Source organism: Phascolarctos cinereus, unplaced genomic scaffold (assembly GCF_003287225.1).
Source record: "Phascolarctos cinereus isolate Bilbo 61053 unplaced genomic scaffold, phaCin_HiC Scaffold_5;HRSCAF=322, whole genome shotgun sequence".
NCBI classification, from domain to species: domain Eukaryota; kingdom Metazoa; phylum Chordata; class Mammalia; order Diprotodontia; family Phascolarctidae; genus Phascolarctos; species Phascolarctos cinereus.
This window is the reverse complement of record NW_027555958.1, coordinates 378,578,547-378,592,234: the sequence shown is the minus strand read 5'-3', so window position 1 is coordinate 378,592,234 and position 13,688 is coordinate 378,578,547. Positions and strand designations below refer to the sequence as shown.

Below are 13,688 nucleotides of genomic sequence, written 5' to 3'. Positions count from 1 at the left end.
CCACAGAAGCTCTGGATCTCAATTCTGGTCAAGGTACCAAGGTACCAACATGCTTTGCTTCTCAAGTTGGTGCTCAGGAGTACCATAGAACTCAAAGCCATCAGGAAAGTGCTCTCCCTAGGAAGGGATCTGAGTAACGGATGGAAGATTAAGAAAGGTGAAGTTGAAATACAGAGAAAAGAACACAGGATAGGTGGGGCTAGCGGAGTATGGCAAGGAGAGACAACTTTAAAGAGGTTTAAAGGAATATGTCTCAATGCTTAAGAGGGATTAGAACAGATGGGTAATTTATGCAGCTAGAAGATTTCCTCTCCTCCCTTCCCCTTCCCTCCCCAATTGCTGAGATTCCATTTTTTTTTCCTTACCTCATGAGGCCCGGGCTTAGTGGGAGATCCCTGGGAGCCAGACACCATCGAGAACGGGCTCAAGGGGCTGGTGAGGCTGGCTGAGCTGAGGGGGCTTGCAGGGCTATTGGAGCTGAAAGTGGCTGAAGGGCCAAGCCCTCCTTGGGAGAAGAGAAGAGGAAAGAGGTAAGAATTGGAGAAGGTGAGAGAGGGAGCTGTTGTAAAAAGGCTGGACACATGGGCCCAAAGCCAGCGCTTGGAGCATTTAAAGGGATAGGTTTGCCTGTCTCTCCTAAAGAATAACTTGAGAATAGTGGAAGGGTCAATACAGTGAGCTAGGGTCACAGAGGGAACAGTGCTGTCCCAGGGATGACTGAAAAACAAAAACATAAAAGCAAAACACCTAGCCCAAGGTTCCATTGGAATAGGGTAAGAAATGAACCAGAGGGGGAAACTTGTACTCTTTGCATCTTTTTCAGGAGAAGGAGAAGGAATTATGGGAGCCTCAGCCCTTAGATATTCTGCTTGGGCCATCTGGGAGTGTCCCTCACCTGTTTGGGGGAGATTATTCAACTCTAGGGAAAAGGGGAAAGCTCCAGGGCCCTTAGAAGGCATTGGTCCCAAATGAATGGTGAAAAACCAGGAGGCCCCTATGCCAGGGCAGGAAGTCAAGGGCACCATAAAGATGAGGCTCAAGCTGGGGAATGCCAAGGGTCAGGGTCAGGTCAGTCAGCTGAGGGGATGAGTGCCCACCTCGGTGCTTGGCAGTATCTGTGCCCCGGGATGGGTTGTTCTTCCGAAGGCCCTCCATTACATCCTGGATCCTCCAGATCTCCTTTTGGATTTGCCGGTTAAGGACCTCATTCTGAAAAAGCCATGGGCATAAAGGCAAAGCAGCCAACTGTGAGTCTCCCTCATCCAACGTTCCCGTCCTTCCTCAGCTCTCCAGTCCCAGCCTCCGGTCAACTCATCCAAGATCCCTTGATCACCCCCTTCTCCTTTCAGTCCTTAAGCCTAGGCCTGGGAGCAGGCAGGAGCCTCCTGGTTCTCCAGGGTCAAACACCAAATCCTCTATTTGACTTTATTTACATTTCTCCATAATCTCCAGTTTTCTTTCACTTTGCTCCTCTCCACTTACTCCATGGTCCAACTTCACTGGGTTTCTCATTTTATCTTGCACACAGAGTTCCATCTTTTGACTTCATGTCTTTGACTGACTGTCCCCCATGCTTGGCTATGCCCACAATGTCTCCTCACCTCCCTGGCTTCCCTTAAGACTCAGCTCAAAATCCATCTTCTGCAGGAAAATTTTCCTAGTATACCAACTGGCCCATAGCAACGCCTTCCCCCAGAGACTTCCTTCAATTTGTTGTTCAGTCCATTAGTCATGTCTGACTCTCTGTGACTCCATTTGGGGTTTTCTTGGCAAAGATATTGGAGTGGTTTGCCATTTCCTTCTGCAGCTCATTTTACAGATGAGGAAACTGAGCCAACAGGGTTTAAGGGACTTGCCCAGGGTCACACAGCTAATAAGTGTCCGAGGCTGGATTTGAACTTAGGTCCTCCTGACTCCAGGCCCAGCACTCTATCCACTGCGCCACCTAGTACATACTGTATGTACTCTCTCAAATTAGCATGAAAGCTCCTTGAGGGCAGGGACCCTTTGTGACTTTCTGTGTATCTGTAGCTCTTAGCACAAAGCTTGGCATACAGCAAATCCTTAACAAATGCTTGGGGTCTGTCTGACTCTCAAGGTGGGGGTAACAATGTAGCTCTTGGCTGGATCATCATCCTTCCCAAAGGCAGCCTCCTCCCCACTCAGCATCGTCTATAAAACAGCCTCCCTTGGAGCGCACTGGAGAGTGGTGAGTGAGGAGACAGAGCTCATGAGTTATAGGGAAAGTTGCTCTGAACAATCAATGGAAAGGGGCTCAGATGATGTTACTGTGAACATTCGGAGCAGACTTGGCACCGAGGTATTTAGCCCTAGAATCGAACCTGAGGATTCCCCAGCCTAGTCTGACTCTACCATAACTAAAATTAGGAAACTGAGATGCAAGAAATGAAATGATTTACCTAAGGTCTTCTAGCTCAGTGACAGACCCTCGATTTAAACCCAGATTTCTGACCCCAAAATCCAGTGCCATTCCCATGATGCCACCCTGTCTGTAAGCCACTGAGTCCCACAAGAGCAGTATTCAGACCTTCACCTCCAGTTTACTGTATTCCCCCACATTCATCTCTTCTAATAATAGCTGATCACATTTCCCTAGCCCTATATTTACAATAATCCTGGGAGATTACATACACACTATTTTTTAGTATTCATAATAATAGCTAGCATTTATATAGTGCTTAAGGGTTTGTAAAGTGCTTTACAAATACTATCTCATTTGATCCTCCCAACCCTGGGAAGTAGGTATATTTAGTATCCCTATTTTACAGATGGGAAAACTGAGGTAGACAGAGGTTAAGTGACTTGCCCAAGGTCAACTACAAGTGTTTAAAGCCAGTGAACTCAGGTCTTTCTGACTTGAAGTTCAGTACTCTTATCTACTGTACTACCAGCTGCTTCTAATTTAATCTAATAATTTACATTTATATAGTACTTGAAGGTTTATAACGGGCTTTTCTCACAGCAGCCCTATGAGGTAGGTAGTGTCAGTGTGCTTAAGCCCAGATGAAGAATCTGAGATCAAGTACCTTGCTCTCAGGGTGATTCAGTTCCTAAGAGTCCAAAGCAGGAATGAATCACAGGCCCCTCCTCCTTCCAAGTGGAGGGCTCCTCCCCCTCTATCACACTGCCTTCCTACAGAAGAGTCAACCCAGACTACAGGGCTAGTGGCCAAGGCCATGGCCAATGCATATTTAAATATCTCAAGAATTAGATGCAGTGGTGGTTTGTGGGTTGGTTTTTATTTTCATTTTCACTGTTTATAGGGTACCTCACTATGGCATTGTAGGCCTGCTCTTCTGAAGAGGTCATGACTCACTGGTTCCCTAATTAACCAGCTCCATAGTAGGAGTGGAGATTAGGACCAGGGGAACCACAGGTAAGCAGAGAGAGATGGAGAGGGGGGCAGAGTTTGTTAGAGGGTGAGAGATATGGTTTGCAAAGCTAGCTAAGGAAAATGTAGGAGTCTTCATGCAAGACAGACAGTGCTACAAAGCAACCAGATGCCCTCCAAGCTAGCCTACAAAGAAGCCAAACAGATAAATGTTTCTTCTGTTCTTAAATTCTTCAAGAAAGGAGGTTTCACAGTTCCTTCCAGTACTTGCCTAGGTTTTAAAAACCTTGCATCAGGAAGTCTTATCTCTAACCTGAATGCCTGCCTCTCATCCTCTATTCTCTCTGTTGAGATGGAGATCTGGTCATCCTTAAAGGCCATCCAGACTGGAAGCCTACAACTATCTTGCCCCTCAGCCTTCTCTCTTTGCCTCAGAGAGTTTCCTCTTCCTTTAATCTCCTGGGCTTTAAGGCAAATGAGAAATCTGACAAAGTCTCTTTTGCCCTGGATTGAAGAGGCCCTGGCCAGACCTCCCTCCCTCCCCCCCACCTATCCTAGGCCCTGCTCACCTGGATGTCCAAGTTGAGCTGCTCCCAAAGGTCATCATGCAGGGCAGAGACCTCCCCCTCTAGAGTTTCATACTCTATCGTGCTGTTAGTCAAAGCCTGTAGCAAGTGGGGAGGAGAGGATGGCTGAGAAAGCCTCATCACCAACACGTTCCCCTCCCCCACTCCAGTCCTGGGAAGCAGGAGCCAGGTGATCCAGAGATGGAGGCCAAAATGAGAAGCTAGGGGGTGCTGGGATGCCCATGTTGGGCACAGAAAGTCCTTGGAGGCACATGAAGAGCAAAAAGGAAAAGGCCCAGGAAACAGAAACCCTTGTGTTGGTTAAATCATGGCAGGAAATAGGAGAGTCCTTTCTCCTTCCCCTCCCCCCCCCCCGACACCCCTATATACAACCTCTAGCAATAGAACCAGAAATCACTCCTCCCCCACCAGAGGATGTTAGTTGGAAATAAGGGCTTAAAAGTAAAAAGAAATTAAAACTCTCCTTCAGCCCAAGCATGTGGGTGGGCAGGAAGAGGTTAATTCTGTGCCCTTCCCCCTCCCCAGGCCTGCTCATTCCAGTTGGCTAGAAAGCAAAGAAACTAGGCAGAGAGAAGGCAACAAAGAGGAGGGCCTGTTAGAAAATTGTGCCCCAGCCAGGAGGAGGCTTCATTCCCTGGAGTCATGGAATCAACCACTGTGGGGGAAGAGGGGGTAACCTCAGCCCTCATCTCGTCCAACCCCACTCCACCTCCGGATGAGTCCCAAAGTCTACCTGGTTAGTGGCAAAGGGGATGATTTCATCTATTTCACTGTCCATAAACTATATGCCTGTTACTCATTTACAAGGCTACCATTTACCACAGGCCAGAAGGGGATGCCCTGTTCATCACCGTGGGTTTGCTAAAAGGCTGAATATCTGGGAGCTGATGGGGAGAACTGCTCCTCCCCTCCCCCAGTTACCGTAGTGGCCTGGGACAACTCGACCCGAATGTTGATCAGCTGGTTCTGCAAGGATTCCTTTTTATGTAGTAGCTTCTCAGGATAGGAGGGCTGGCTCCCAAACATCTCCATCTCCTGGTGGGTGCCCATCAGAGCACTCTCCAGGCTCTCCTGCAAACGGGGAGAGGAAGGGTGATGATGAGAAGTGTTGGATCCCCCCTACAGGACAATGAGGCTGGTGCCATCTGGTGCCATCATGGGGATTTGACCAGCTTACTCCAGGAAAGCTTCAACCCGCCCTGTTCTCCCTGGGCCACTGGGGATGAGCGCTCAGTTAAAGGTATCATAGAAACAGTCGTTCCTCTGTTATGGATGAATGGAGATGGCAAACCACCTCTCTGGCCCATTCCATCGATCTCGGGATACCTTCAGGGCCCTCACCTTCTCTGCCCGGAGCTGCTGCACAAGTCGGTCCTGTTCTCTCACCACCTTGTTCTGCTCACATAGCTTACCCAGGAGTTTCTGAGGTCCAGAGAAAAAAGACAGGGAAAAGAAAAGGAAGATGAACAATTTAAATCATGGGATCTGGGGAGCTGAGTTGCCTGGCTCATTCACCAGATACTACCATCCTGCTGAGATGCACCATATCCCCCAGTGCCCTGGACTTTCTAAAACTCTATGGACTCTATAGTTACCTATGCAACAGAGAAATAGAAGGATGGGCCCTTCACTCTGGAAGGGACCCTGCCCAAGACCCCATTGGGAAAGAGGGCACAAGCACATTCCTTAAGTGAGTCACCTAACAACCAAGGAGCTAAGCCTTGATTGTGCCCAGCAGCGCCTTCTACCGTGCCCTGGCGCTCAATCTGAAGTGAGCGGCATAGTAGGAAGAGCACTGGAACAGCAACTGGAAGGCTTGGGTTCTGCCTCTTACTAGCTATGCGATCCTGGGCCACACACTTAACTTCTCTGATCCTCAGTTTCTTCATCTGTAAAATGGAATAATAACACTTGCAGCAGAAGGGTAGCAGAGTAGAGAACATAGAGGTCTGGGCTGGGAGTCGAGAAGGCTTGGGCTGAAGTCCTGTCTTTGCCATACATCAGCTGTGTGGCCAAGGACAAATCACCCACCCCCTCGATGTGACTCTTATCACAGAGGAGTTGCTAATCTCTGTTGGCAGAGAGGGGTTTCTATACCGGGAATTCCCCCTAATTAATCAATGTTTAGGTCCAGACTTCACTACCTCCTTCATATGATTGTAATCAAATGATCACATTTGATAAATCAAAGAGATTACAATTACTGAGACCTAGGATCTTTTGGAATTACAACACAGCGAACAGACCACTAAATTTAGGCTTGGCTCTCTCCTTTCTTCCAAGGATAACTAACATTCCTACAGGACTTTAAGGTTTTTGAAGAACTTTCCTCATAATCCTCTAAGGTAAGTACTATCAGAATTATTATCTTCATTCTACAGATAAGGAAACTGAGTCTCTGAGCAGTTAAATGGCTCAGAGTTACACTGCCAGGAAATATCAACAGCAGGATTCAAACCCAGGTCTCCTGACTTCAAGTCTTACCCATGATGCTATGGCCTGGGGCTTCTAGGCCCCCTAGCCCAGGCCAACTCCCCTGCAGTCTCTCTCCTGGTTTTAATGGCAGCTGAAGGCAGTCACTGATAAGTAGGCTGCCAGTGATGTGGGGGAAGGGGAATTTATTGAGGCATATTCGGCTAAAGGTGGTCCTTCTGCCACACCAAAATATCCCCCTTGCCTCTTTCTTATTTAAATCCTACCCATTGTTCGGGGTCCAGCTCAGGTCCTATTTCTTCCACAAGGCCTCTGACCACTCCAGCTCATACCTCCCTGTCCTTCCTATGACCTTGTAGGCCTCTTAAATACTCTTCACGTGGCATTTACTACATACTGAGAAGGGAAAGGGAAAGGAATAAACATTCATATAGCACCTACTCTGTGTCAGGCGTGGGCAGCTAGGTGGTACAGTGGACAGAGTACCAGGCCTGGAGTCAGGAAGACTCATCTTCCTGAGTTCAAATCTGGGCTCAGACAGTGTGACCCTGGGCAAGCCACTTAACTCTGTTTGCCTCAGTTTCCTCAGCTGTAAAATAAGTTGGCCAACCACTGTAATATCTTTGGTAAGAAAACCCTAAATGGGATCATGAAGAGCTGGAAACAATTGAAACAACTAAACACAACAAAAATGTGCCAGGCACTGTGCTAAATACTTAAAAAAACCCCAACAAATATTGTATCATTTGATCCTCACAACAACCCTGTAAAATAGATGATGTTGTTATGCTGAATTTACAGATGAAGAAACTGAGGTAGATAGAGGTTAAATGACTTGTCCAGGGTCACACGGCACCTGAAGCAGGATTAGAACTCAGATTTTCCTGACTCGAAGTCTGATGCTGTATCCATTGCATCGCTAGTTGCCTCTTATATTAGAGGCTGGTTTATCTTTCCACGTATGCAGTATTGTCTTCCCAGCTAGGATCAGAGTTCTAGTTCTAGAGCACATCTCTAGGTCTAGAGCTAGACAGGACATCTAGTCTAAGTCTCTCATTTCTACCTAGTCTCTGAAGAGGTGCTGGGAAGTTAATTGACTCATCATCTGAGGTCACACAGGTAGTAAGCATCAAAGGTTTAAACTCAGGTCCTCTGACTTCAGAGTCAGTGCTCTTCCCACCGAACCACACTGCCTCCCTTGAAGACTATAAGCTCTTTGAAAGCAGGAACTACAGAGTAAGTGGCCAATAAATCTTGGCTAACTGATTGCTCCCCTCCCCTCCCCTCCCCCACCTCCACAAATCCCACGTTCCATGGTCAGGGAAGGGCCATGGACCTAAGAATAACCCACTCTTCCACCTGTGTAAGACTCAGTGATGGGATCCGAGCCTAAGAGAAGTGTATACACAAAAAAGAATAGGAAGGAAGGAAGAAAAAGTGAGCAGCTGGGTTGGAGGAGGTGAGAAAAGTTGGGTGGGCTGTGTCTGTGACAAAGAGTCCGAGTCAAATGGATGGGAAACCAATGGCAAGAAAGATGGATGGAAAGAGAAACTCCATGGAGGAGAGGGCAGATGAGGGACGACAGCAGGAAGAGCCTGGACTGGACAGAGGAAGCAGGGAGAGCTGCTCTTACATCGGTATCTTGCTCGTTGAACTTGTAGGTATGGACGCCATCCCGGTACACCTCTGGGTAAGAAGGAACCTGTTGGAGAAAAAGCTGGTTACTATGGCAGCGATGATAAGATTGGAGGTGGTGAGGATGCTGACCTCCCAGCTTTCATCCAGCTGTTGTTCAAGGCCAACTTGCATCAGCACCTTTGGCTTCGGCTACAACATCTGGGCTGGAACCGTGCTCTGTTCTACTGGCTGAAGGACTTGGGATAGATTTCTCAGTCTTTGCCTCAGTCCCCATCACTGAGATGGGGACACCCCTGCCTCTTGTTCTCTGAAGTCAGGTAGATTTGGGGGATTACTTAGAGGTGTTAGTCACACTCACTTCTCAGCCCCTCCCCCTGTAATCCCTGCCCCCACCTTTTGAGGTCTGCTGCAGTGCTGAGATGAAGAGAATTCAGAGTGGCATGACTTTGAATGACTCACTTGGGTGGCAGCAGGGACTGTAAGCTGACTGTTTAGGGAAGGGGGTGCTTCTGTTGCAGTGAGTAATGGTAGCAATGTAGGATGAAAATGTTCGAGAGCCAACTCTACTAGACAGAGAACCAGACAGAGCTCAGCCTACGCCCAGAAGTGACAAGAGCTCAGAAGAGATTCTGTGGCTAGGAAGTCAGTCCCACCTGGTGAGAAGGCCATATCATTCCCCTAGGTTCCTGGCATTGGGATGGCTCTGAACAGTCCTATCCAAACCCTTAGCCCAATCTGCTCCTGTCAAGAAGGGAGCAGATTTTCAAAACAGGAGTTCTGGGCAATGAAAGATAATGCCTACCCACCCCCAGAGGCCTGGTGATCCCAGGGCAGCATGAGATGTTGGCATTGTCCAGGTGCTGCATGGATGACTTTGATGGAATGGCAAATGGGCTTTGATGCTCCCCATGGAAGTGAAGAGCACCAGAGCCATGCTAATGTTGAGAAAGGGAAATTGGGCTGAGCGCATTTCAATGGAGATGACACTTGGTAGATGGGAACACAGGGCAGAGGAGGCCCTTCTCCTGGATGGGTTGGTTCTGCCATGCACAAGCAGCTGAAATGACATTAGCAGTGAATGCTGCTAGGCAGGGGTCTTACTTGCATGAATAGCTGGGCCCTGGGGGAAGAATTTTCCACCATTCGGTTCACCATACTGATGAGAGTCTCACTCTCATTCATCTGCAGCAAAGGGAGGAAGGGACAGTTCAGACAGACAAGCACACAAGCATACATACATGACCACACACACACACACACACACAACACACACACCACACACACACTCTTTCTTCTTGTTGCCAGGTTTCCCCACCTATGCCACTTGATGTGACCTTAGGTTTGGTTTAGGAAAAGGGAAAAGTGGCGATCTGTCAGCTTTCTCTCTGGGCATCTAGACACATCCCCTGTGTGGTTCATCTATGTTTCCCTTCTTTTTGTGCTTTCTCTTCCTGAAATTCGTCTCAGGAGATATATCACAGCTACCCTACAACAGGGGCTTGAGGAGGGGCAGGAGGCTACTATACCAATGCAGACAAGGTTCAAACAAACAAACAAACAAACAACAAAAAACCCGCCCCACAAACGTCTTTGCCAGTCTGCCACTCTTTAAGGGCCCCAGTGAGATTCACCAAAGCCACATTCCCTTCCCCATTCCTGTTCTTCAGCTCCCCACTCTGCTCAGTTCAAAGAACACAACGAGGCATTCTGCAAGGTAAAAGAGGCCTGATCTGGCTAAATCCCTTCAGGCTCGCTACCCAAATGGCTGCTCTCCTGAAATACTGAACTAAACCAGAAAAGGGAAAAGCCAAAAACCAAAGCCCTGCTGGACAGACAGGTAGACCTTCCGCAAACAGGTGCCTGGAGCTTTCTTGTGAGATCCCACCCCACCCCCGCTGACTCTACAGCAAAATGACATTGCTAATCACAGTTTCCAGAGCTGGGCCGTTACTGTTGCATCCAGGGAAAGCTTGGATGAGGCTGCAGAGCAAACAAGGAGGCTGAACCAAGCAAGCTATGTTAAAGGGACGACAGAGGCTGATGAGAGAGCAGCTCTGGGCCTTGGAGGGTCATCCAGTCCGGCCCGCCGTATCATGGCTAAGGGTGAGGAGACACAAAATAACACGGAACAGGATCGGGAAATGAGTCTGCAATTAAATGGCATTCTGTTGCTATGAAGAAGAAACTGCAGGCAGGACTCTAATTTTTTAACCTGCTAGATCTCTAAAGTTCAAGGGGCATTAGGGACACAAAAAGGTGAAACGCCAAATTTTTTTTTTAATGGTAAGAAAAGCACATGGATGCCCTCTGCTTGTTTTCAGATTGGGAACATCAGACAACCAATAGGGTAGGAAATGTCTTTGACTGTGTCCCTTTAACGCAATCACTCCAAAGGAGAAGAGAGCGAAAGACAGAGGAGCTTTGTAGGGAGAGGAAGAGGGGAGCAGGCTGCGGAGGCAGCTAGGAGTAGACAGGTTAGGAGAAGCAGGTGAAGAGGTTTTCCCAAGGTCACACAACTAGTTGGTGGCCAAGCTGGGCTTTGAGCCCAGGTCCTGACTCCAAATACAGTGTTCTTTCCATGGAATCACGTAGCTGGGGCTGTAGTCATGGAGAAGTCCTCTTACTTAAGAGATTTATGCCTACCCTTCACATACCCTTTAGCTCTACCCAAACACACATGTGGTTCTCGGTCCCCATTCCAGGGTCTGGAGGAGTTGTATCTGCCTTTCAGCTGAGCAGGCAGAAATGTGAAGACAAATGTTTGCACTAGTCTTAAAAACCATTAGCCCTGGAACTTCTTTCTCTTCTCCAAGACTCTGCTAATAGCCACATTGACTTACCTCATATATGGCCTTTCACTCAACTCTGCCCCTCACCTCTCCCAGTGAGATGTGTTTGTGGAAATGTGGGGGAATTAAGTGAGGGTGATGTTGTTAAAAATTTTTCAGTTGTATCTGACTCTTCACGACCCCATTTGAGATTTTCTTGGCAAAGATATCAGAGTGGTTTGCATTTCCTTCTCCAGCTCATTTTACAGATGAGGAAACTAAGGCGAACAGGGTTAAGTGACTTGCCCAGGGTCACTCAGCTAGTAAGTGTCTCAGGCCAGATTTGAACCCAGAAGATAAGTCTTCCTGAGTCCAGGCCTAGTACTCTATCCACTGGGCCACCTAGCTAACCCTCCTGTCAATGCTTCAGTCCAACTGGGACAAAGATTTTCTGACCCTTCTCTCCCAGCTAGATGAAGTAATAAATCAACAAATTTCTATTAAGCACCTACAATGTGCCAGGCACTGTGTGTACACATACAGATACATGAACAAGGGAAAGCTGGAAAGGGGAAGGAAGGGAGGAAAGCTGCCATCTCCTCTCGGTGGCAAAAAATACCTTCAGAGACACCCAGTGTATGCGCTTCCAGGCATCTGTCGATCTCACTTCTCCTTCTGGCTGACCTCAGGGGAGGAAAGGGTCGGAGATGAAGGAGAGATGCTGATTTCGGAATGGGCGTCAAGAGACTGAGGAGTTCTGGCCCAGACTCACCGTCTATGATACTAAACAATTCACAGGCTCCGTGGATCGGTTTCCCCCTCCTAAGGGGATCCTCTTTGGCTCTCCCTGATTTCCAGGGATGATGTAAGGGGCAATGAGGCAAGAAAAGAGATCATGAGATTCAGACCTGGAAGAAACATCAGGAGTCATCTGGTCCAAGCTCCTTATTTTACATGAGGAAACTGAGGCCCAGAGAGCTTATGAGACTTTCACAGTGGCAGAGCCAGGATCAGAATCCAAGTCTTCTAATCTCTGACTCGGTATTTCCCCCATTACATCTCTGCTCAAAGATCCTAGCTAACACAGTGCCTTGTAAATATAGTAGGTGCTCCAAACATACTTACTAACTTTTGGGAAATACCAGTGAATGTAAAGCATTATTCTAAGCAATCATCTCATCTGCAGGGCAGCCATGTGAAAAGTCGGTTTATGAGAAGCATCTAGGTTGATGGAATAGCCTTTGTCCTAGGACAGGAAGGGCTACAGGAAGGGACATAACTCTCCTCTTGTTGGGTTCTGAAAGGATAGCGCTGGAGGAGAGAGAAGCCCAGGTGTCACATGTTAGAAGGACCTGGGGTCAGGAGTGGGGATAATGCTCTCTCCTTGCAGAATCCCATGCAAGTTCAGCATTCTGGGGCTGGGATCAGAATGGAGGCTTGGGGATTCTCTCTAGGGGATTCAAAGATTTGGAGCTGGGAAAGTACTTAGAGAAATTATCCCTTTAGTCTAGTTGTAATCAAAGTATGGGCTGGAAACCTACCTACCCCAAGACACTTTGAGGGTGTCCACAAGGACAAAATTATTTTCATAATAACACTAAGATGTTTTAATTTCTAATACAGTAAATAACAAAACATATAACCCACATAAACAAAAGCTCTTTGGGAGAAGGGGGTACTTGATAATTTTTAAGAGTATAAAGGGGCTGGCTGTGTGACCCTGAACAAGTCACCTAACCCTGATTGCTTCAACAACAACAACAAAAAAAGAGTATAAAGGGGTCCTGAGACCAAACAATTTGAAAACCACTGATGTATAGTTTACAAATGAGGAAACGAGCCGCGAGAGAGGAAATGATTTGGCCACGGCCCAGCTCCTTTCACTGATGTGGACATGGGAGCATGAGCTCCCAAGGAGCAAGGACGAAGTCCTCTGGATTCTTCTTCATTCCCAGAGCGCCTGAGCCCAGGAGGGGCACAGAGCAGGTGCACATCAACACTTAAGGGTTCTGTGATTTCATTGGTTGAGGAACTTCCTCCAGCAACCAGCTCATAAGCCTTCAAGTCTCAGGTAAAGCCCTTTAAATCTCAACTAAAATCCCACCTTCTTCAAGCAGATTGACCTGATCCCCCTTAATGCTGGCGCCTTCCCTCTGAGATGATCTCTATTTGATTCTGTCTCTCTCTTGTTTGTACGTAGTTGTTTTCATGTTGCCCCCCCATTAGAATTTAAGCTCATTCAGGCAAGGGACAGTTTTCACTCTCCTGTTCATTCTTGGTGCTTAGTACAATGCTTGGCACATCGTAGGCACTTTTCAACCCCTTTTCAACTCTGTAAGGGCAGTTAGGTGGTATAGCAAATAGAGTGCTGGAACTGGAGTCAGGAAGAACTGAGTTCAAATCCAGCCTCAGAAACTTATTAGCTGTGTGACCTTGGGTAAGTCATTTCACCCTATTTGCTTCAGTTTCCTTATCTGTAAAATGAGCTGGAGAAGGAAATGGCAAACCACTCCACTATCTTTGCTGAGAAAACCCCAACTGGGGTCACCAAGAGTTGGACGCGACTGAAAAATGACTGAACAGCAGCATCAGTTTCAACTTTGTTGATAGTCTTCTGGAGCTGCTATCCCCTCTAGGGATGCCCCTTTCTGAACTTAGTTAGGCCTGTCTTTGATAGACCATGCTGAGTCAGTGCTGAGCAGAGAGGTTAAGCAAATTGAAGTATCTCTAGAAGGACCTACCAGGGCTTGCCTGCCTCTGGCATAGGTTTCCAGAAAAGAAGTCCATCACCAAACCAGGAAGGACCTCCAAGGAATGTTTGGCTGGATAAGATGTTCCATCAATACTTGTTAAATTGAGCTAAAGACAAGAAGAGTGGGTCTCATGATCTTCTCAGCCATAAGAGGCAGG

General features: G+C 47.6%; 1 protein-coding gene across 15 annotated transcripts in view; it reads right to left on the bottom strand.

The window, feature by feature from the left end:
• PLEKHA6 (pleckstrin homology domain containing A6) overlaps positions 1-13,688 on the bottom strand; it is a 208,985-nt gene that overhangs the window by 21,944 nt on the left and 173,353 nt on the right. For 13 of the 15 annotated variants that reach the window (XR_013487324.1, XM_078156402.1, XM_021002956.2 and 10 more), the window contains 7 exons: positions 9,112-9,192; positions 8,006-8,074; positions 5,281-5,361; positions 4,861-5,010; positions 3,922-4,017; positions 1,098-1,209; positions 366-505 (listed from right to left, as the gene is read on the bottom strand). Coding sequence is in view for 14 of the 15 variants with exons in the window: in XM_078156402.1 (XP_078012528.1) it covers positions 366-505; positions 1,098-1,209; positions 3,922-4,017; positions 4,861-5,010; positions 5,281-5,361; positions 8,006-8,074; positions 9,112-9,192 (729 nt within the window). In the remaining variant the exon portion in view is untranslated. The remainder of the gene's footprint in view (positions 1-365; positions 506-1,097; positions 1,210-3,921; positions 4,018-4,860; positions 5,011-5,280; positions 5,362-8,005; positions 8,075-9,111; positions 9,193-13,688) is intronic. The other 2 variants (XM_078156395.1, XM_021002957.2) reach the window with 2 other exon arrangements.